Source organism: Haemaphysalis longicornis, unplaced genomic scaffold (genome assembly GCF_048455015.1).
Source record: "Haemaphysalis longicornis isolate Haplotype H1 unplaced genomic scaffold, Haemaphysalis longicornis Haplotype H1 scaffold_2, whole genome shotgun sequence".
Classification (NCBI taxonomy): domain Eukaryota; kingdom Metazoa; phylum Arthropoda; class Arachnida; order Ixodida; family Ixodidae; genus Haemaphysalis; species Haemaphysalis longicornis.
Window position 1 is genome coordinate 252068934 of NW_027526295.1, and position 24780 is coordinate 252093713.

Consider the following 24780-nt stretch of genomic DNA (forward strand, 5'->3'; position numbering starts at 1 on the left):
CCAAAACATCGTTTTTTTGAAACCCACATATTCGGCTTCTATGTTTCCTATTCTGTGCGTCTGCAAAGTTTTGCGCTGAAAAGCGTCGCAAAGTGGCATAAAAAAATACTTTTGTCAGGCGCGGTGACAAACTATCAGCGCAAAAGGGCGAAAAAACGGCAATTTTCGGAGCGCTCTATCTCCGCAACGGTGCCACCGAGCGCGGCCATTTTGATATGGTTAGATCGGCCGAGCGATCGTCTTTCCCGTTCCGCTCGTCTCTTTTATCTTCGTTCATTCACAAACGCACAAACGGCAGAAAAGAAACGACGCACAAACGAAGCTAGAAATAGATGCTGAAGCGCTATTGGTCCTCCGGTCGGGGCACAGAACAACGACCCTCCTGATTGGATGTCGCGGGCGCAACGCAAGATGGCGGCCGCCTGAGCTGCGTAGCGAGCGGATTGAGTTCATTTTCGCCGCTTCGCTCGGCCGAGTTTCTGTTCAATCTGTGGTATTCAACACGGACGTTATCGCGATGGGAATGCCAGAGATAACGAGCCAGATTACGGGAAGTTGTGTGGCTCGAAAGGCGGAGGTCATCGAACGTTTCGTGGTGCCCGTGACTCTACCGTCACCAGACCCCGGAGGGTGACGCGGTGTGCGCGCTTGCGATAGCGGTTCGTGAAGTGAACTTTTAGTCGGATTTGCGATGTTTACACGCTTAGTTATTGCTGTGTTTTGACTGTGGGCTCGCTAGCCTTGAGAAAGAAACGGTCGACGCGTCAAACGCTGCGGCGCGCACGGCATAGCCGACGCGCATTGGAGCATCACATGACTGGGCAACCGGTTACGATTGAACGCCAGTAGTTGTAATTAATGCCTGCGACGTTAGTTTTAATCTTAAAAGCGACCTGACCAGCCATATCAGGTATAATCAAAGCTCGATATGTCGCGGTAAGCGTGCGCTGCGATGCACGCAAGCCATATCGCCTTTCTTGCGCAACGTTTCCCGTGCACTTGTAATTTTCATGCAAACAGGTTTAGTAATATAGGAATAAAAATATGCTCTCTGCGTTAAAAATGTACGTTACTGTGGCAGCATTTAACAGTGATTTTTTTAGGGAAATTATTGATACCATTGCTCAGGGCATACTAGCTGTGCTGCGAGAAATATTGGATGCCTTGAATGTCAAAAGTAGTAAAAAAAATATGCTCTTGCATTGAAGTTGGGAGTTATGCAGAATACTCTACCAAACTTCAAAGTAGCTCATTTTCAACCTTGTGGTATGCAAACTTTTGGCAATGAACACCTGCACTATGAGTACGAAGTTGCAGTGCCAGGCAAGATAAAACATGAAAAAAAAGCCAAAAATGTTCAAATTTAAGTTTAAAAAATGCTTAACTTGTTGCCATGGTGACAACACTGCAAAAGGAGGTTGTCCAGTGCGATACAGCCAACCAACTAACCTACTTTGCATTGAAAGCCCATTGAAACCCATCTCCCCTCCGTTTGGTTTGCAAAGGTGGGTATGTACTCTTCACGGAGGAGCTGAAAATGATGTTTTCTGGAAAGAGAAAGGCTGAAAAGGCACTCCAATTTCAAGGCAAGGCCTTCCAGAAGCCCCATGTTCAAAAAGACATGAAAGGCTACAGCCGTGACGACTTTTGATATGTGAAACCTATGTTGCAACTTCGGAAGCCGTTTTCTCAAAACAGTTTTTTTTTTGCCACCTGTGTCGCTTGTCCCAGGGATTTCTTCGTGACCGCTGGGTCTATTTTGATTCCGTTTCTTGCATTACATTCCTTGATGAACTGTTCAGGTCGTGACACTTTTAGTTTTCCAGATTTGTTTTTTGTGATTTTTTTATTCAAATAATCGTTCACAGTTGACATGCCTGTTGCACATTAACCTCTAAAAAAATGAAAACTAAAAAACATTGTGTTGTAAAAAAAAAATTCTAAAACTGTCACGACCTCGTCCATTCATTTGGGAATGCAAAGCACTTCGAACAAGTTTTCTATCGTGTTTTATAAGCCGCTCAAGCTCGGTACAAGCGGAACAGAATGAAAATTTCATACATAAAAAAGTTATCAAAATATTAACTTCAAATTTTTATGGTGTTATCACAGAAGCATTTCCAGTTGCTGTGCCAATTTTCATCAAAATCCACAAAGAAATAAAAAAGTTGATTTTGAAAGCCACGTCCCCCCTTAAGGTCCAACGCCGTCAAACGGATCGTGCAGCTTTGCCTACAATGAATGAAGTAGCTTGGCAAGTCATTAAGGTTGATGTTGGGGCTGACAAACGTGAAACCTCAACATGGCCCTAAACATGGGTGACGGACCAAGCCCCTATAATAATGAAGGGAGGGAAGAGGTAGAAAGTAGGCTTGTGCGAATATTCAGCTGTTTTGAATATATAATTGAATAAAGGGCTATTCAAAATTAATGCTTCGATTGGAATATCAATATTAGAAAAAATATAAGTACAGTCTAGTCCACTTAAAACAATATCCAAGTGCCAAGGTAAACCCATTGTTATAACCGAAATTGTTATAAGCGGGTTGCGCAAAAAAAAAAAAAAAAAAAGGCCATAACAGAGATCAAAACATTGTATTTGCATGCAAGCAAGGTCGTACTACTACTTATTTGCAGAAAAGATACCATAGTCTGTGGGCTTTGTTTGCTTCACATGAAGCTGGCGCACATCTTTTCAAGAGCATTTATAGGTGCTTCACAGAGCTGAGCGAAAAGTCCTTGGCGGAAAACGAAGTCCCTGAGGGGCTATATCATGCGTTGGGCCTCCTGTGAAGGCCCTATCCGAGTAGGCTGCGCAACCGCGTTGTCCGAGTATCACTGTCAGCACTTTCCGCAGCACGTATCCACACAACGATTGCCTCTTCAGTAAGGCATCGGACCTGAAAGCCCTCCACGGAAGAACAGAGGCAACTGAAGAGGTGCCAAGTCAAATTCAAAACGGTGCGCCCGCAACAAGCAAACTTAGGCGAACACGGGGACAATGTTGAAGTGGTGGCGCTGGGAGGGGTGTTCAGAAGGAAAGCTGCTCTCCCCTTCCTCTCGTTCCGTGTAAGCGGTGAAATTGACTCATCTTCTGAGGGGTAGAAGGGACCGAGCCGCAATGCGCCTCGCGGCGAATGCCTTTAGCAGCTGGTATTTTCGGTGCGCTCTAACTGATTCAAACGTTATACCCAATATCGCGGTACTGGAGCATTGCAATAAGCAGTGCACTTTACCATAGAACGTGTGTGAAGATGGACGGTGCCACAGTTGTTCATCATTATATCCGGTACAGCTATACACAGTATCGTTATAAGTTGATCGACTGTATTCAGTAAACGCGAAAAACGTTGCTGGGAGTCCCAGCAGACTCCTGTAACTATTAGAGAGCTTGTGAAACAGCCTAGATATTTTTTTGTATTTTCATGAGTAAAAATAAACAGCATGAAGAAATTACATGTTGGAGAAGTTAAGTTTGTCTGACTAATGAAATTATTAACACCTGTTTCAGCGCCTTATCTATTTGAACTATTCGCTTCGAACCGAAAGCACGTTATCCGCACAAGCCTAGTACGAAAGGAAAAGGATGATGACACTCGCACACCTTCAGCCACACAAGCATTCATGTCCTGTGCAACTCGAATCAAGCCCGCCGACAGGGGCACACAACCGCATAGGTGCACTCGACAACACTTTATATAGCGGCTAATTGACCCAATCATTTCACCCAATCAGCATCAATCAATTACTTGGAGCACAAGCCCAAGTTACATTACCCACAAAGCAGCACATAACCATGGTAATGTACTAGAAAATGCCAAATAAGCAGGAATGCATGCTGTTCTCGCCTGATATTTTGCAGTTAGTGCAGCCAAAACATCAGTCATGTTTGCCAAAAGCCACAAGGCATCCCTTTTTTAGCACCCCCGTATTCCCCACCCATTACAATTTGCACAATGCACGAAGACGGCAGAAGAACCTTTCAAGCACACCGAAAGGTCAGCTGCAAGGCACCGATTGTTTGTTCTAAATCAAACCAGAAAAAGGCCCCGGCCCAGCCTCACTGTGTGTTACAGTCAAACTCAGTTATATCGAACTCGCAAAGAAACACCTATCAGTTCAATATAAGTAAGCTAAGGAATTGGACGTCACAAAAGCACATACCACTTATAAAAACACTTTATTGATGAAACTGCCCCGCTTTCGCATGAGATAGTGCTGTATATTCTGCTTGAACAACCTTGCTGCCTAAGACAGTATGCAATTCTCCACACTGTCTATAAAGAGTCTGGCAACTGAGGCCACAACCTTGCACATTTGCGAAGCAGCGCCAGACTCGTGCGAGTGCTTCCCTCATTGCATCCACTTTTCACTTGTAATTTGTCCGATGTCAGCAATGTAGTCTTACAAACTCTCCCATGGTCATAACCCCACCATCCCCGCACACAAACTCGCCGGCCGTTGATCCAGCAACGGCATCTGGAAATTCCTACAGCTCGCTCCACACTTCGGCAACAGCTTTGTTGCACTCCTAAGGATTTTCAGTCATCACTGGCACACACAAGCGGCAGATTTGAAGCTATTTCGAGCGCTTTCTTCAGAAGCTCTTTCGAGAAGGTTAATGTGAGCTGCCTGCCGATCGCGCTGATGGTGCTCGGAAATCCTGTGCACCGGGGAGACGTCAACTTCTCATCGCGTTCGACTCGAGTTATGATTGCGAGCTTCACAGCAAAAGGCGAATTTGGCCACTTTGCGTTAGCTTGAGCCGTCAAAAAAGTCTATTCAGCGACACTAGCGCCAGCCACCACAGCTGCACTTCAGAAAAGGCCTACAAAACGTGAACGACGCAAACACAACGAACGAAAAAAAGAGCATGGTGGACAGGTCAGTATTATTTTTTTTCATTTGTGGTGTCGATGGCTCGCCTCACGCGTTGTGGCAGCGCAGTCACGACAGGAAGAGCGAGGTGAAAAGGGGAAAGAGCCGCCCGCTGCCACTGCCCGTGAACGGCCAGGCTGAAAAACTTTTAGGGGTGTTCCGGCGGAACTTCTCCGGCGTGAGGGAGGGCCAACTTAGGGGGGCACTTCTGCAGCATTTGGTGTTCGATGTATTGGGTGTCGCTGGTATTTTTGTTCGATATAGGCGCAATTTTTGCTATATATTCTCACTGCAAATACAGTCTACGCTCGTTACAGCGGATCCGGCAACAACAGACTTTCGGTTACAACAGACCATTTCTGTTGGTTTGTCTGGTACCCATGCATTTTAAATGGAGTCCACTCCGCTCACAACGGACCCGGCTAGAGCAGACTATCGGCTACAACAGACTAAATTTTAGGCAAAAATTGTTTCGACTGAACGTTTATAGCGGACTTCCGCGGGGCCGGCGCCCGGTGTGCTTTTTCGTTTATTTTGGCAAGAAAAATATTATGTCTGGCAACATTGCTGGCAGCCGGGTCGTTGGCGCAGCCAAGCCAAGCCAGTGGCTTTTTTTTTGTGCGACCAGCGGCATGAGCGGTAGGGTAGCTGATTTCACTGTCGGATAAATTAAGCGTAATTAACGCTGTTGAACGCGAGGAAAAACAGGCTGACATCGCCAGAAGTACAGGCCTGTCTAAGCACAGTGTCCGCTGTACCGTCAAGAACAAGGCCGCTGCCGATAAACGCGACTCCGGTGAGATTGAAAACAGGGCAATCGAATACTCGAAGTGGTGCACTCGGAGGTGAGTCTGCCCTCGTCAGTTTTTTTATGTAATAAAAAACTCGGGTTCAGTGAAGTTCGGCTTTTATTATTCCCACGCATGCATCGTTCCCGTTCCGTTCGGCGAAAAAGGTAAGAAATGCCTCAAGTAGGGGTTGTTCCCCATCCATTGTGTGCAATCTGCCGGTAACCGTGCGCAGTCCAACTGGTCTAACTTTCGATTTTACAGCTGACCGTCATCAGATTATTTCATTACATCTGTTTCAATGACCAGAATAAAATCGCTAAAAATGTGGAATCTGCCTTGAGGGAACGTCAGGCAGCGATCCGATTTGTTTGACGAACGGTTTCGGGAAAACCTGCCTCGTCGTGAGGGGATTTAAAAGAGCCTAGCTAATGCTGATGGGCACGACTGATGTTTTATAGCTGGTTTATAATTGCGCCTAGTTATATTCTTGTGTTATTTGCTCAGCTCATCTTGCGTCTTTACACGCTTGACCACATGCGCTAGGCCTTTTCGAAGTGCCGGTGCTAAGTTTTGGAAACGGTGTTTACGCGATTCTTTGCCCTCGCGCGAACGCTGTGCAGAGGTGCTGCAGGCGTGTAGAAAGAACAAAGTGTATGTACTATGCATGCAATATCGGTCAAAGTACCCACTGTAGGGCTCATAGCACCCCCCCCCCCCCCCCCGTCGGATACTGCATACTTCGGCTACAGCGGACGTTTTTTTCCGGATTCAGAGGGTCCGTTGTAACGGGCGTAGACTGTATACCGTGATCAGAAATAGTTCGATATACAGTACAATTCGATGTAAACAGGTTCGATATATTCGGGTTCAACTGTCACATAACACAGTAGAACCCCGTTGATATGTTCTCTGTTTCCCATTTCCCGGTTAGCACGCTCTCAACTGTGAACATTGAAAATTCCCTGTAGTCGGCTTCTTACCAGACAGTATGTTTTTCTGGATAGTTCGTTTCTCCCTGGCATTTTTTTTTTTTTTTTTCAAACGTATCAATGAGGTTTTACTGTGAAACAAAAGGATGCCACACAAGACGCATGCCCAAGGTTTGCCCAGTATAGGGTACCGCTTTCTTTTGCCCAGTCTCAGCACACTACTAGCCCAATGTAGCATTAGCAGGCAACATCCCTGAAGACTTTCACAGAGCAGCACCCACCTTCGACGAGGGTAGAGGCGGCCATGAGGGCGTCCTCCTGCACGCCTCCGCCAGCGCGGCCCGAGCTGGAGCTGAACATCTGCAGCAGGGCGGCCACGACGGCGTCGGAGATCTTGGGGGCGTCCTCCAGGGTCATCTTGCGCAGCACGCTCTGCAGGGTGGCGCACAGAAGGGACTGCAGGTCGTTGTACTGCGCCCGGTCGGAGCTGCTCTGGATGTGGCCCTCCAGGGCCAGCACGTGCTGCAGCCGCTCCAGGATTATCATTGTCGTCCGCTGCACCCACACGTAACAATCGCGTGGGGAGTTCTTCACCAGCTCCATGAGCGCCTCATACGCCGCACTGCGCAGGTTCGCCTGGCCACCGTCCGCCCTGCATCGCACACCAGAGAGAGGAGGCACGTGGTTGCTACCTTCTCCACCTGTACCCGCTTCTCACAAAAGCGGCCATCTCTTTTGCTTCCAGCTTTCAAAGCATTCGAGCTTTGGTTTTTTCAAGCCGCATGGAAGCTGCACCCTTTTTCATTTTGGAAGAAAATTAGCGCACATAAAACACAACCTTGAGACCGGGGAAGACACCCCGTTGTGCGTGTCCCCGCTTGCCAATTCATGTGCATCGGCTTCCTCCAAACTCAAATACCAACACACCCAGCCTGTACATCTTTCCCTCTTTTTCTTTGAAAGAAAATGATTAGCTTCGAATGAGTTGCGGTGCTTCTCACTTTGCTCCATTCTGAAATTCTGGGCTCCTCCGAGTTGGGGTGCAAAACGACACTGGGACAAGCTCACCTCTCGGTCGTTTCAAGGAGCTTGGACACGATGACCTCAAAGTACTCGGACAGGCAGTAGGTCTCCGGCTCGGAGCCGTCCCCGGGTGTGTCAGCGGCTTCGAAGGCGGCCTCGGCCAGGCTGTTGAAGGCCCAGCAGACGTTGGCGGCCACACGGGGTTCGGCGCCGAGGCCCTTGACCAGCGCCTGCAGCAGCGGCCCAAGGTAGTTCTCGGAGACGACCGCCTCAGGGATGATCTCGCACACGCGCCCAATGGTCCAGGCCACAGTGTCGCGCACCACCACACTCGGGTCGCACATCAACTCGATCAGCGTCGGCATCGCCTGCTCCACCAGGGGCTTCAGGATGGCCGGGTCGGGGCCCTCCAGCAGGCAGCCTGCGCGGACCAGGCACAGCGCTAGGTCACCACCCGGTGCACTCACTTGAAACTTGACCCCACTACTGAATACAACAAATACACCTATGATTCCTCTGTGTCTCAATGCACACAAGGCTTCACCGTGCCCACTTTTCTTCCCAAAGGAAAACACTCTTCAAAGGGACGTGTGAGCACCTGTGAAACCTTGCTGTGAACATTTGCGAAACAACAGGCACACACACGCATGAAAGCCGCCGGCGTAACAGAGGCGAGGAGACCTCGAACCGGAAGTGGCGGGAGTAGAAGATGTCCCCATGAGCCTTTGCGCTTTTTACCGGTCCTTTATCTGATTGCTAAAAAGATGCGAGAAAGTAGATGTTAGTGTGGTGAAAAATTGTGCCACGGATTGTTATCAGCACCGATTTTAAAAGCAGCAATCAGATATCTGCCGTAATGCTAAGCCTACGCTGACCAGCCGCGGAGGTTCAACGGTCTGACTGGGCACCACGGCGCGCGGTGTGGCGAGCAGCCAAAGGATGGCGCTACCTGCGCGGAAGAATAAAAAAAGGCCACAGCAGATGCTTTAGTCACCGATTGCTCAAATGGTACAGTTGAACCTCGATATAAGAGACATGGATGTAAGAGACAAATGGGTATAAGAGACACTATTCACCCACATGGTTGGCTGCCCTATCTTTCCCATTAAATTGACCTGTTATAACAGACATCGGATGTAGAAGACAGTTGGTTATTAGGGACAAGTCATCCTTGAACTGTAATCAATAATCTCGCTTGTAACAGACATTTTACCTTCAGATGCAGTGCCACCAGTCACTAATTGCAGTTGCTTCCATTGTGGAAACGAAGGTGGGCGACAGACGCCTGCAGTCGCGATTTATTATAACTTCAGCAAACACACAGTGGTTCAGTCAGCTGTGAAATCACGATGAGAAGCGCTGCCAATGGAAATGCAACTTACAGAAGTGGTTGAAGCTTACTGCCACCCATTGGAGCGCGACCGCACATGCGGGCTCTCCCACTCACGTAGCTCCCAATCAAGAAGCATCGCAGACGTGGAGTCCTGCCAGCGTAATGAATAGCCTCACCACACAGCGGAAGAAGCTGTGCGCTCTGGCTATTCATCAGGCTTGTTAACTCAACGTGTACGATTCATCTTCCACAAACAATGAAAGGGAAAAAAAGCTTGTAGAATCGGTTGTAAAAAACTGTAAATACAGTCATGAAGCACACAGATTCAGAACTGCTTTATAAATTCTGGGAGCCAAACATACATTACAATGAATCTTTTGCAACATGCTGTAGCATTCTTTTGAGCTTATTTTAGTCATACGGTGCCCACATTGAACTAGGGTCTGATTAGTAAATGACAACGTGGTTCCCTGCTTATAAGAGACATCTCGTATAAGAGACAGAAACTGCTCCCCGGTACGTGTCTCTTATAAAGGGGTTCAACTTTAATTATGGTGAAAATAAAGTTACACATGCAAGAAAGGGGATGATAGTGTGGTGAAAAGTTGTGTTACGGACTGCCATTCGCAGCTGCAGAGAGATTGTCGATCAAACTTCTGCCACGATGCTAAGCCTAAAGTTCTCGTTACCCAAGCCGACCCGAGCAATGCAAGCCAGTTGTGGGCTGTTGGGGACGCCCCTCTTCAAAAACTCGCCGCACACGAGCGCGTTGCTGTTGGGTTCCCCTAACTTCTTGGGGGCCCCTAACGCCGGGTTCCTCTATTCTAAAACTGCCTAATCATTTTCACTCCAATTGTACTGCAGATCCTCCATCAACTTTGGGCTCTGCAGGCAGCAGTCATCCAAGAAGCACAGCGAGGAAATTCTGCTCGCCTGCTTTGTTGACCAGTTCTCACGGCCGGCGGCGCGCGAACTCCATCCACATTTTGAGCTGCGCGTCATCACGTGGAAAATAAGGCATCTTGGCGCTGTCCATCAATCTGCTCAGATAGGCTTCTGCTGAGCAATACTTACTTCGCTTTCTGTGAGCTTGCCATAACAAAACTATGGCGTGCTCGGCGACGCACACAGGCCGCTCAGCCAAGACACCACACAGTTTTCGGCACCAGTGCAGGGGAACACCATGCGCTGGCCACGAACTGAAGAGCAAAGACGTCTAAAACTCCATGTGCAAAGTTTACAAGCCTTGCTCGCAAAGGTATCACGGGTATCACACCCATGCCTCGTTTCCGGTTCCGAAAACAACTATGTGACGTCACCATGAACCGGCCAGAAGCTCCAAAAGACATTTTGTCAAGCCCATAAGAGATTTCGCTAGTGCTGCCAATTTGTAGTAGCCCGCAGCCAGAACAATTAAAATCAATTTTTGATGCGATTCCAGCCTCTGACCGCTGCAAAAATCTCTGTAAAGCATCTGTACAAACCACTGATGCCAATTATATCGTTTTTTTAGGTCTCTAAATTTGGTTTCAGTACTCCTTTAAACTGCTATATTTAGCGCGTTCTCGCAGCGAAAATCCAAAGTTTATAAAAAACAGAAACGCCTATTTTGTGCCCCCCTCCCCTTCTCGGCATCTGCACTAGCCGGCCAGCCCCGCACCTCGGCCAATGCGGCCAAGCAAATTGCAAGGGGAAAAGGCAAGAATGTGAAACTGCCAAGGCCAAGCGAAATGAATGATCGTACGAGGCAGCGACAGAAAAAAGGTGCAAAAGAAAAGAGCAGAGCGACAATGCAGCTTTGAAAGACACAGATAAGCAAAGGGCAAATAGAGGGGGAGAGAGTGATGTGGATCAAGTGGGAGAGGAAAGCGGGTGTTCGGTCACTGCTGTGGGGAATCGCACAACGTTGTGTGTTCACAAAACGCTGGCTCGATGGGCGCTACAAATTCGCGGCTGGTGCATTAGTGTTCTGCTGCTGTGTGGGGCCGTCCAAGGTTAAATCAACTCCCACCCGCCAGTACCTGCTTGCTTGTTTGCGTCTGTTCAGCCAGTGGTCTGACTTGCCTGCGGACCTTTGCACATCAAGCAGCATCAAACGGTGTTTAAGAATAAACAACGGTCGGGACGAGGCAGCGAAGCAATGTAAAAGATGGGAAAAACTCCAGTTTATGCCCTCCAGGGTCAGTCGTATGAAGCGGACCACGTGCACCCGAGCATTGTATATTTGGGGCTTTTAATGTATTGTTTCTGCGGGGAGTTTACTGGGACCGCGGTGATCCATTGTAAGAAGCGGGTCGTCGTAAACCAAAGGATGTATCATCAAGGTTCCACTGTATAGGGTATCATTTTCAATATTCAATCACACTTATTACTTGCCCATTCCCACTGAACAATCTAGGCCTTGTAAGCACCAGTTACAACAAACCTCAAAACTCGAAAGTTAAGAAAATTTAGGTGACGAAGTGGCAGCTTGGCTGCGAGAAGCACAGCAGTGGGAAGCTATGGCTGCCCACGTTACACCTACAGCCAAAAAGAGCGCCTCACAGAACCGGGACACAACACGGCTATCACTGTCAATGCCATGTGGACCTATGGGCCGATGCAAGGCCTTCTCACTATTTTTATACACACTCACACGGGGCTAGAGGCGGGAAGCCAAGCGTGCAGTCGGGTGCTCACCAAAGGTCATCACAGCGGCGTCTCGGTACCTCCAGTCGGGGTGCTTGATGTTTTCCCGCACAAAGGGCAGGCTGTGGGCAATCATGTCATCCTCACAGCAGCTGGCCATCAGCATCAAGCACACACCAGCCGCCTTGCACGGATTCCAGTCATCCTCATCGTCGTGCTCTTCCTTCAAGGGGGAAGAGGGACAGAAGTGGGGGGCAACAAACGTCAAATGCGATCCGGCCGAAAGGCTGTCATGGACAGAATCGCCCATTGCCATGCATTCTAGTGCTTTCCCTACCTTCGATCACAGTCATACCCTTACACTCCTCTGTTTCCCCTGAATCTGTAGTTTGTCCCAGAGTTCATTAACCTCGTTCCACCAACCTGCCCCCAACTGCTGTTAATCCCACCCGGTAGTATCTAACCTGCATGCTCCGGTCCACTTTTTGTCTGTCTTCCGAACCTATGTTTTGCTCCCTATTACTTCACATGGAACACAACATACGTGCAGCGTCTGCAAAGCACATGGCAGTCACAAACAGCCCCACGTGGCACAATAATTACCTGCAGCTAGGCATCAATTATGAGCACATACACATGTATGTTTAAATCAGTTGGCCTTTCAATAACCTAGCCATAAAAAATCGATGTTAACTGCTACTGCAGGAACGATCGACTAATTATGAGGTTTAACACATCGACACTACACAGGCGATGAGACGCGACGTAGTGGAGGGCTCCAGATTAATTTTCACCTTACTGGGAACGGGGGGGGGGGGGGTCTTTAACGTGCGCTCGAACACATGGGCGTTTTCACTTTTCACCTCCACCAAAAAAGCGGCCACCTACTGCAAGAATTCAGCAACTAGATTAGGAAAACAGCCCTATATTTTGTACTGGAGGCAGGCCCATGCCACTGTCACCGCTAACGATGCAGCATTCACACTGTCTCTGTCTTTGCATAATACCAGCGCACGGCTAGCAAGTGGTGGGGTTGTGGAGTCCCGAGCAAGTCACAGTCCACCCTTCATTCTGCTACTCTGGTCCATACATGCATATGTGCTCTGCTAGTTCAAGGTCACACTATCCTGCAGGCATGCCCCATATTTTATCGTAGAACAGAAGCTTTCAAATGAGCTGCCAGCCTACTGGAGCAGTTACACACGGAAGGACCGAGAGACGACGACGAAAACAGGCCGAGGACGGAGGACGAGACAGCGAGCGTAGGAGAGGCGCTTTGGAGGAGCCAACTGCACCGTGGTGGTGTCCGTGTAAGGCGAGGTCCGTGCTCGCACCTGTTTGGTGAGGGTCTGCACCAGGATGGGCACCAGGTACTGCAGCGCCCCTTTGGCGTAGAAGCGAGATGTCCGTGCCGGGGGACGGCCCTGCTCACTGGCCTGCAACACACAACATGTACCATGAGGCGCGGGTTGGAGAAGGGCCACACCACCCTCCCAAAAAGGGGGAGGGGGGGGAGAGGCACCAAGTCCACATTATTTCAACCACAATGCGTAAAGAAGGAATTCAGTCTTTTGCATTACAGAACGTGTACGCAAGATATAAACAAAAATATGAAAGGCTGCTGAAAGCAAGACAAAGCAAGTTTCACCAGTCAACATAAATGTCTTGCGGGGGGCGGGGGGGGGACATCTTCAAGCCTAAGCATATTTCAAGTGCGCATTACTAATTTTGTATGTGTAAGCTAAAATAACCCACAGCCAGGGTGTCTAGCAAATTGCCTAATTCAATTTCCCTGACTTTTCCATGTTTTCCATGACCATTTTAGTCGAAATTCCCTGACCTATACAACAGGCGCCATTCTGTGGAAATGGTCAGTGAAGCATATAAAAAGCGGAGAGAAAAGACATTCTATCGTAGGGAAAAACACATTTGTTGCAAGTGCCCTACTTCTCAGAATACACTTTGACTAACTTCAGTTTGCTCGTTCAGCTTGAGGTTTGCTTGCCTTCAGTTACGGCTTCAGAGAGTTTATTTCATCTTGCGGGATAGAAGCTTCAAGTTGCGCTTTAGCCAGCACCTATTGCTTTTTTTCTGGATTTTCATGGCTCGACATGCAACGTGAACCGCATGGTGCGTTTTTGCACGCGATTCGGGCACGTCGACGTTGCGCGTGCGATTTTTTGACGCCTGCGTCGACGATTCGCGCGCGCGGCAGCTTCTGCCTCGCTCAGAAAATGACGCGCGTCGCGCGCGGAAGTGGGAGGAGCCTTATGACATGCGCCAATGTGGAGCCGCGCGCCTCATGGCGGCAGTTTCGAAGAGCTCGAGACAGTCGGCTGGCTCCGCCAGAGATGTTTAGGCTTACCACCCCGGCAGGTATTGCATGGGCGCTTTCACTAGCGGCGCGGATGATGTTTTATAGTACCGTTTCCGCCCACATTATAACCTCCTTTACCGCACAAGCAACTTCGTGCATGTCTTGTTCGGCATTTTAGAGAGCGCTTAGAAGCGGTCGCTCCAACTTCGCGGTCGAAGCCGCCGCCATGTTGCCGCCGCCAGCAGCACCGCGCGCAGCGTGCGGGTGGTTCCGCGGCAGCGTGAGCGCGCCTGTGACGTGCGCGGCGCGTTTTCGCGAGCAGAAAATGCCGCATGCAGTTCATGCTAAGCCATGTCATCTTTTTTGATTATATCTAATTCTGGCTCCTGATGCCACAAGAAAGAAGTTCTTTCAAGATTGGCCCCGAAAAGCGCTGCCTTTTAAAATTCGCTGAAAGAAAAAAGCGTGTTGTGCGTGTGATTTTATCACCACACACATCGTCCCTCTGCGCAAGTGCACCCAGCAACCTAAGCCAGCTGCGAGCTGCGTGAACCGCACGGCGAGTTTCTGCACGCGATTCGTGCGCGGTATTTTCACGGCTGCGTCGACGATTTCGTGCCAGCGGTGGCTCCGTTCCTGCACAAGCAAGTGCGTTTGTGCCTTGGGTAGCATTTTAAAGAGCGACAAACGCGGCCGTTGCAGCTACCTAGTGTCACTAAATAAGCTACTGCACTACTCCGCAGCCGGTGCTGCCGCCATGTTGCCGTCGCCAGCCGCTCGGCACGCACCTTCCGCGGCAGCGTCAGCGCACCTGAGGCGCGTTTTCGCTTGCCGAAGAACCAGAAAACGTTTCATGAGGTTCACGCTTTCGTCGAGCGCGAACTTGTTGCGTTCGGCAACTTCTTGGGGGCCTCGAACACTGGCTTCCCCTATTCTAAAACAGTGTGGGCAGGCCCCGAAGTGGTTTTCCCTGACTGGTAGTACTTGAGTGAAAAATTCCCTGACAATTTCCCGACTTTTCCCGGTGGCTCAAAATTCCCTGACTTTTCCCGGTTTTCCCGGTCGCTAGACACCCTGCACAGCTTACAATTGCCCCTGGATATCAGCCAGAAACAGTCAACTGCATGCGAAGTTGCATATACATGCACAGAATGACAAAATACACGCACAGGTTAACAAAAAACAAAGATGGCACTCAACAGCACTACCTCCCCTAAGTGCCTCGGCATTCCTTCTGCAGAAGAATCTTTTTCAAAGCAAAGAACAGATGCGAAGTCTGTGGTGGTAAAATCCAGTAGAGAGAAATGGAGCAGGCCAAGGACCCACCTCAGAAGCCTCAATAGATAGATCCACTTCCTCTTCGCAGACATTGGACCAGAACTCAATGCCCTGCAACGCTACTTCATCAATGTCGCTTTTCATTGCCTCCATGGTGATCTGAAAAGGGGGCACAAGAGACTGCAATGTAACAACGCGACTTTGCATGTCAAGGGACACTCTTTACACACTATTCTGTCATGCAAAGTCCGTTTAGTGCATCAAAATAAAATATTCAACAGAGTCCTTCATCCCTTATTTGCGTGCAATTTTGATTACAGGGGTGCATTCACACCCATCCAGCTTCACTGTGGTGTTATAACGTGAGCAAAAACCAAGTACTCAAGGTACAACTGCACATACAAAAGAGGAAACTCACGAACGAGCAAGCCAAACATGATGGAACATGGTTGTAGTAAGGCTGAAGAGGTGTGAAAGTTCGCTGCGCTCATTTTGCCATCGCACGGAGAGAAAGGGAGAGGCACTCACGGCAAAGAGGGCCGGTCCCATGTAGTGCTCCATGTATTGGTAGTAGAGGGACATGATCTTCACGAGGCACTGCAGGGCAGCCACCCGCACCTGCGTGTTGCCCGACTGGGTGGCCTCGCACACCACCTGCAATGGGACAGTGGGAGGGAGCAAACACCCTCACGCTAGTAAGGCATGAGACCAAAATAAAGCAGGCTATCAAATACAAAGGAAAACGCCACCCTCAAGCAGTACCAAAGTGGCTGAAATGCGACAGTGTGAGTCGCTACGGAAGGACAAGAGGAGAGCAATGGGATGTGGAAGAAGGATTCTTATAACCAGGACTGTTATTGCGGAATGACATGTGGAAAACTAATGTGGCATCACAGCTATGCAAATACACACTGCTATGCCAGTCTTTGCAAGTTGTGTTATTTAAGCGACACCAACACCCCCATACTATAATGCCACCAAGAGCGTGCCCCCCCCCCCCCTTTTGTTTGTGCAGCTTCCTCCATCCCGACAACGGAGTGGGGATGGGTGCGTCCATTCACTCAGGCTGCCACCTCTTAAGCTCCCCTCCTATCACAATTCTGGCTGCAGATGCACCGTTTGCGTATGTAAGGGTTTATGCCCCATCCACTCAGACACACCTAACGTCTGTACAAATAATACACAACAGATACAAAACTCTGCCCAAGAATGTGAGGCCCCCATGCACTGCCCAACAGCCGCATAGTCTGATAAAGATTTTTGCCGACTTTTCTACACATTATGAGCCTTATTTTGGCAAAGAAAAGCCGACAATCTTTATTATTTGTATAGTTCTAGGTGATTCAGGCATATGCTAAACATAATTGTGCATCATCTGCTAAACTTCCAGTCAACAAATGGCAGGATATTAATGGTCCCTTTTTGACGGATAAGACAAATAAACTATGGGCCCAATAAACTACTAGCCTGTGAAAAGTCCAAGCCCGTTTCATTCCATGGTGCACTGCAGCGAACACTCCTCACCTGCATGATGAAGTGCCGCTCAGAGTCCTTCTCAAAGTTGGCCCTGGTAAACTCGAGGGAATTGAGCAAAGCGGTTGTGGCAGCAAGCTTCACATGCTCCGATGGTTCATCCTTGCGCATTCCGTGGACAATGGCCGTCAAGATGTCATTGCTCTGACCACACAACACCTGTGGCGACAAAGGGGAACAAACTGTTGTTGAAAAGATGCCTACGAACTGCAGAGAGTAACTAGTAGGTATCAAGACACAAGTCGTAGCACACTTTATAATCGTTCTGAAATCTGCTTCTTCAATGCAACAAAAATCTCCCCGAGGAGGAGTGACCTCCAAAGAAGCTCCCTCACCTCAGGTTCAATGTCCTGGCAGATGTACCCGATGGCTTCAAGGGTGGCCTCCCTGAGCATTTCCGTCGAGGCTGGATTTGTTGCATTGCTGGTGAGCACCTGAATCAGGTCTGGCCACTGCATCTGAGGCAGCTCGGCCACAGCCACGTACGCCACACACTGGGCCGCTGAGCTGGGCCGGATCGTCTCGGTGCCCAGAGCACTCAGGATCTGCAAGGGGGGGGCCACGAGAATGCACTGGTGTTACACCTGGCAGCCAAACCCCACCCCCACACACACACCATACAAAGATTCAAGCAAATGAGGCATCTCTTATGTAGCGATAGCCTGCACTCTGGTTCTGTTACCCAGTGAGGTTGGAAATTCCCTGCAGGGCTCACTTGCAAGACAAGATGAAGCTAGACAAGTGCGCAGGTTGTGCCAGGCACTCCCAAATACCCCACAAAACAAAGGTTTAGGAAACATTTGCTTTTTGGCAGACTGTGTGTGTAAACACCACTGTTAACATGTGGCCTTAAATGTTGCTAAATGAAATGTTCGCTTTTCTCTTCCGCAAAAAATTGTTTCAATGGTTGACACATCAAACAATTACACCATCAGCTTGGCATGACTGAAATGTAGCAAATTCATGACCTACGAGCTCCTGTCGTATTAGATGTAAAAAGCAAAATGTTTTAGTAGCAGTACAGCTTTCCAAATGTTATCACTTCATAAAAGAACTGCCCATTACAAATTTGCAGTGTGCATCCTATTTGCGCTTTGGTGAAAAATAATACAATTTGGCCTTCGTTCTTCAAAACGAGAGTTAGCTAGCAGTTTACATCGTTACAGTGCTAATACATTTCAACAGAGTATCCTGAAAGGCTGCATCTACTATACAACACTGTTATACTACATGCAAAAGGGTGGAAAAAATGGGGCCATGAAGACAAAATACAAGGTTGTCCGATTTGAAACAACTTGCCTTCTATACCTCAGCTCCATTCCAGCCATGCAAGACATTTTCTAGCCGAAAAAAAAAATTATGGCAAAAAACTCATATTGCGCTACAGTAACATTAATATGGGCCAGGACTAAAAACAGTTATCAGTGTATTAACAACTTGTTAGCATTAAAGTGGTACGATAAAACGGAATTGGAAGCTCCACTACAATCGCCCAGTCAAGCTCCACTGCAATCGCCCAGTCCAGTTTCTTGGTGGTCTGGCAGATCGTCCGGGTAGATCTTGGTGGTCTGGTCAGATTGGCAGGAGCCAATCGCACAAAAAAGATTCTGTGCCGTCATAGAGAAATCGCCAGGAAGTGTCTGGGGAGTCACCACTGCTCCATCTGTTTTCTTTTTTTTAATATTTGGAATATTTGTTCGAAGTTTGCGATAAAATTGGTATCACAGTTGTCAGGACAAAGAAACCTTTTTAAAGAAACCTTGAAGAACAAAACTTGTAGTCGGCCCCTTTAAAGGCAACAGCAGGCAGGCTGCCTCGGGGCATCCCCGTCAGGCATCCAGCACTCACGTTGTTCTTGATGTACATGCGAGTCTCCTGGGGGAAAGACAGCCATCGCTGCTGGTACTGGGTCCTCAGATCGTTATCCTTGGACGCCAGGCTGTTCTTGATCTGGAGGCCGGCAGCCATGCGGGCCACCGCACTGTTGCTGGGCGACTGGAGAACCTCCGACAGCGAACGGAGGAAGTCCGCCTGGAACGCACCAGGGAAGCCCCCGTGTCAAGTGTCGGTGCAACGTGCACCTGCTCTGAGCGCCAGTCTAGGCGCTCAGCAGCTCCCCATGAAACAGCGTAACATGGCGCTGTAATCTCGAGACCAGAGCACTAAAAGTAACTTGGTGAAAAAAGCTTCAAATGCAAAATGGAAGACAGGCACAGCCACACGGGGAAAAAGCAGGAGGGAGAGCTTAAACATGTGCAAAGCTGGAAATGTTGAGAACAGTGGATAGAAAGAGAGAATGAGATTATGGTGACTGCAACGTCAGCCGAGTTGTTCCCCTTGGTTTGCTATGCCACATAAGAACAATTATATGGATGCTGGTTAAATCAAGACAGCTGAGGCAACTTTACTTCAGGTAATAACAGTAATCCAGTACAGGTTCTGGTGCTATCTGAAATCTTTGGCCTTGAGTAGCTCAAAGCAGCTTCAAAGAAAAGTATATAAATATTGGATGCAACTCTAGATTAGGTCCTTTGTACCTCACTGCATTCTCAGTAGTAGTGACATGTACTAAAGAGCTTAAAAACTGTGTTAGGCAGTCATTCAATGCACCGTTTGTGGCTGAATATGTACAGGACGAGTATGGCCTTTATTAAAAATGTGCTCTTATACTAAAATGTGAAATGATCATTCTGGTAGAGTAAGTTCATTATGATGGTCTGAAGGTGCCTGGAGCATGCACATTATGAATCCTGAGAACCGCCCCCAATGCTAAGAAGACCGCCCTCAATGCTTACGCGCCATAACAGATGAGTTTTAAAAATGCAATATCTGCAAGATAGATTTGCTAGACACGATTTGATGCTGCCATCGCTAAGGAATTTGGGATTAAAGGAGCACTGACACCCAATTTTTATGTTCCCCTTTTATTGCTTTTATTGATGCTTAATGGCCTGGCAAACCCGAAACAACGCTTTAAAATACTTGAGCATGCAATAATTACACTGACTGGACTGACAATTGTTAGTTTCAATTTCCATCACTTTCAGCCCCGGGGGGGGGGGGGGGGGGGGGTATATGACAGAACCACACCATGATCTCACTGTTCAGTGCAGATGTAAAAACACGGCGGAGATGCTTAGACCACCCTACCATCGGAGCTGAACGGCTGAGCTGCCTGGAGGCGTTTAGGCCTACCATCGCGACAGGTATTTGATGACCGCTTTCAATTAAAATCTTGATGGCAACTTCCATTGCAACTCTAGGCCATATTATCAGCTCCTTTTCCGCGTGTACAACTTTGCTTTCGGCAGGAGTGCCTTTCTGGGGAGCAATTATACCGGTAACTCAGGCTACAGGCATCAGTTCATGAATTGATTGATTGTGGGGTTTAACGCGCCGACGCAACGCAGGCGATGAGGCGCGCCGTAGTGGAGGGCTCCGGATTAATTTAGACCACCTGGGGATTTTTAACGTGCGCCGAAATCTCGTACACACGGGCGTTTTTGCTTTTCGCCTCCATCAGAAAAGCGGCCGCCGCCATCAGTTCATGAAGATGCCAGAGGTTAGTCGCTGCTTGCCGCACAGCACGAGAAGTGACATCACAAGTTTCTGCCAAACAAAGACACTCAGCTATGTCGCCTTTTTTTCCCTGCCACACAGCGATATCACGCTAATGTCCATTTGCTGCACACCGCTCTGTGTGCTGTTCCGTTGGCGCAATAAACGAGATCAAATTAAAGTATGTTCCACGCATCGCAGGCCATTCATATTTCAGCCAGGGAATTCTGTTGAGTAAAGGAGGTGAACTGTGCGATAAAATTAAGCCAAATGATTGGTGCCAGTGCCCCTTTAATTGCGTACGTATCCCGGTACCCCTCACCTATCTAATTCTTAAGTTGGCAGACCATCCCAAAACTGCCAACCAGTGGACAACTCCACAAGGCAAGCAAACAAGGAGCAGTAGGAACTGGAAACGGAGCTATTTCTAATTAAACCTAGTAAAACCAAAACCAAACAGGTGCATCACTCGTATAACAGCGTGGTTATGGGTTCTGTTCTTGCTTCAGCTGACAAAACTGTGACCAGAAGGATTACCGGGCAAAAATGTGACAAGTCTTGCCGAACTGAATGCGCAGATGGCACTTCACGATCAGCTGATAAAAATTATTAACAGTTGACATCATCATGCAAGTTCTGCCGCCTTACCATTCCTGAATTGTCCGACAGAAAAATGAACAGTTTGAAATTTCAACACCCATTAGCTCATTGTGCAGGACCAATCCTCTTTAGCCAGCAGCTTCTGTTACCGACATCAAACGATTGGTACAGATTGGTACCACCTTAATTCAAAGTGGCCCAGTGTTCCTACCAAAGTACAGTGTATTTCAATGAGGAAAAGCCTTCCTTAAATGAAATGTTCACCACCGTTATTTCGAAAAGATTGCTCGTCCGCACAGACTATACTTTTTGTGCCATCGGGAGCAGAATGCTAAAGTACGTGTCACTACCAGCTGTAGCTTTGGAAGTTCACAAGCCACTGTGCTTGGGGTATGGGTGTGTTTCTGAAGTCTGTGCAACCTGCACACCACATCTTGTAGTCCAAAAGTGCGTTCCTGCTTCTCCGGATTCCCATTTGGAACTGTGCGTTGTGTATGCTGTACTTCTGCGATACATAATTATTGGCACATTGCACTCCTACGAACATGCAGCAAGGCCTAATTTATCGTGCATGCATTTCTAACATTGGTATTGAATGCTGTACGTACTGCTAATACAACGAACTTCAAACTCCAGTTAACTCCAACAGATTTTTTGTCCTCTCGGAGTTCAAATTAACAAGGTTCAACTGCATTTGTACCCTATTCATAACAAATATGGCATTGCTGTAGGAAGATATTTGTGCATTAACGAAACGCCCACATCAGTAATTCTGTCAATATCAAATTCAGACCAGCCTGGATACATATTCAGCTATATATATACAGTCGAACACGGATATATCGAACTCCAAGGGGATCGCGAATTAGTTCGATATATGAAAAATTCGATATAAAAAAATATGGGCTCTGAGACCTCACCTATGGCGGACGATCACTCACCGATCGGTTCGTTCAAGAATGACAACTAATTCCGCACTCACGACGCAACAGGACGCTTTATTTCCGTGAAAAAAAAATCGCTGATCTTGTCCTGCTTCTTCGTTCAGGAAATGAAATTAAAGACGCTGGTCTCTATCTTCTGGAGGCTGCACAACTGGAAACTTCCAGCAGTACGCTTCGCCTTCGCACACCATGCACAATACGCACGCAAAAGAGGAACAGCGCGCACGTACCACAATAACTTTGAAGGTAACAATTCCAAGGCTCTCTGAACGGACTTCAACAAAGCGCTCGCGATGGTCATCTCTGAGAGAAACAGTGATCTCCGAAAGGTGCGGGACAACTCGCCAAACAGCAGCAACAGCAGCAAAATGCAAAAGAAGGAGGAGGCCGCCAGCGCCTTCGTTCCCTCTGCCCTTATCCGAGACGACATCGGGGGAAGACAGACCCAGAGAGAGAGAGAAAAAAAATCTCTTTTTCGGCAAGCCGAGGAACGTACGCAGCCGAAAAAAAAGGGACGTGCGCAGTCGGGGCATCCCTACCTCGCATTGTCACATTTTCCGAGCGTTCGGGCTTGTGTGCCTAAAGAGATTTAGCATACCGGGCTCCGTCCGCTAAAGCTACGGCCGCCGGTAGCGGGGCCCGACTGGGCAAGTGCGAATTCGTTCCGGTAGGGGGAATTAGTTCCGCGAGCCAGTCTTTCCTCCACGTCCTCCTCAACCTCAATCGGGGGTGCAGCGACCGCCGAAGAGCACCTTCCAGCTCGCGCGGCGTTCGATATACCCAATGTCGGGAAAAATACGGTTCGATATAAACGTACGAATTCCTATACTTTTACACAGAATTTTCAAGGGGATAATTTATGAGTTCGATATATACAATAATTCGATATACCCGTGTTCGATATATCCGTGTTCGACTGTATACATAAGCTGTACAACCTGTTTTGCACCAGTTGAAAATAAAGAACAGCCCACGGAGATAAAATGTAGCCTGTAAGAGGAATTTAGCGTGTCCATAAAAATTCCATACAACATAGCTTCAGTAAAATGATTTCACAGTAGAAAAACAAATCCGCAACGTTTAACGCAAATGTCATTTAATTATGACAAATAAATAGAAAAAGAAACAAAGACCACATCCGGAGGCCTCCCCCACGCAACCGACAGGTATACTGGGCAACGTGCCAACAGGTGGCATGTACCACTGCAAATTTGAAGAATCAAGTTAAGGACATGGCATCATTTATTTGTTCGACCCTTGTGACAGGGCACCTGTATCAAAATGAAAAATACCATTAACTCACACCACTCGTCTGCTACATGGAACGGTGATAGTTCAATTAAGTTGTCCATGTCTAGAAACATGTAAGCCCTAGCTTGAGTGAGGTTCATTGATTCATGCAAGACAGACTGGAACCCACGGTGACATTGAACAGGCAAAACATTTTAGCACTGAAGCTGAATGGTGATCCCAATGTAGTTTCTCCTGAAGTGCATATATTGACATTCAGCAAAAGGACTCCTCATTTTCAAGTGCTTCCTAACTATAACTATTGCACGGGTTTTTTGTGCCTAGTTAGGTTTGGGAGACTAACGGTTATGCTTTGTTGTTTCTGACAGCAGAAGCAAACTGCTCAAGACAGAATGCACGCAAGAACGATTTCCAGCAGCGTCGCAAACTTTAATGGTTTACTAGCAATGCTTGAAGTCAATAACCTCAGCTGCCTCGATTTGATGAGAATTCGTTTTTGTTTTTTTTTAATTACGGACGTGCCAAATTTGTGTGGCTGACCGTTCACTAAACCCACTTGTACAAACCATGCATGTCTATCCCACGGCTGCGATCCAAAAAATTGAAGAAAAAAAGGGGACAGCGACCAAATCAAGCAGTGCCCGGTTTGACCATGCAACCCAGCGACCCTTTCATGCGCGATCCCGCCATCCATGCAACATCAGCTCCCCCATGCTTGCCGCCACAGCACATCAGCTGTGCTCCAACAGCACACGTGCAACACACATTTCAAGCATACTTTGCACTGCACTGGTCTGACATTCTAAGGACAAGGCGGACAGCCGCGACTGACAAGAACGCGCGTTCAGAGCGGGATCAATCTGCCGCCTGGACACGGCATGACGTCTCGGCAAGCACGTCATGTCTAGCAAACAAAGCGCGATAGCCATGCAGGGGCCGAATGAGTCATGTCTCCACTCACCAGATTGGTTCGGGCGGCCTGCTCCAGGTAGTTCTGCGCTGCCTCCAATTCATTTTTGTCTGTAAGAGCAGGCCGGAGAAACCGAATGAGGCGCCCATCTGCGACGCACGATTGTGCCGGCGCGCGACAACCGCCGGAATCTGACCGGTGGCAGCTGAGCGGACGTCAGGAAGGTTTAATTAGCCCCGTCTAGTACCGAGGCACGTCTCTCGGCAATCGAGACCTTTAACCAGCAGGGCAATGCTGCCCGCAGTGCGATTCCGCACATAACATCGGTGACGCAGTGAGTTCGAGGGCCGAGGATTGCTCGGGTGGCACCGGCGGCGGGCGCGCGCGCGCTGTCTGGCTTTTGATAACGCTTTTCTAACGGGCGGTGTCTAGTTCGAATGACGTCCAGCCAGGGACTGACATTATAGAACTATGGATTTAAAGTACTTTTCACGCTATTTCGGAGTCTTCAACGCTTTCACGCGCGAACACGCGGTGCATCCTTTATGTGCCGATTATCGGCCAGCTCCGGAATCCCGGGGAATTTGCGCCGCCGTCGTTCGCTTGCTTCTCAAGGCCCGCAAATACTGTTAGGGCAGCGACTGCGACGAAAGAACTGGCAGAAGTATAACGCGCCGGACGTGGATTATGCGGACACCAGGCACATTGTTACTGGCCAAAATAATTCAAACGCTATCAGACAGCTCGGCGGCAAGGCTTAGCGCAAGAAGGATTCGCAAAACCATGAATGGCTGGCCGGGGGTTGCC

At 48.4% G+C, this 24780-nt stretch overlaps 1 protein-coding gene across 2 annotated transcripts in view; it reads right to left on the bottom strand.

The window, feature by feature from the left end:
- Positions 1-24780, bottom strand: part of Fs(2)ket (Importin subunit beta Fs(2)Ket) — a 41001-nt gene that overhangs the window by 15988 nt on the left and 233 nt on the right. The window contains exons 2-11 of one of the 2 annotated variants that reach the window (XM_077700152.1): positions 24025-24083; positions 18559-18741; positions 17046-17255; positions 16702-16869; positions 15706-15831; positions 15226-15336; positions 12878-13018; positions 11634-11805; positions 7667-8042; positions 6880-7250 (exon numbers count right to left, since the gene is read on the bottom strand). In XM_077700152.1, coding sequence (XP_077556278.1) covers positions 6880-7250; positions 7667-8042; positions 11634-11805; positions 12878-13018; positions 15226-15336; positions 15706-15831; positions 16702-16869; positions 17046-17255; positions 18559-18741; positions 24025-24083 — 1917 coding nt within the window. The remainder of the gene's footprint in view (positions 1-6879; positions 7251-7666; positions 8043-11633; positions 11806-12877; positions 13019-15225; positions 15337-15705; positions 15832-16701; positions 16870-17045; positions 17256-18558; positions 18742-24024; positions 24084-24780) is intronic. The other variant, XM_077700153.1, reaches the window with a different exon arrangement.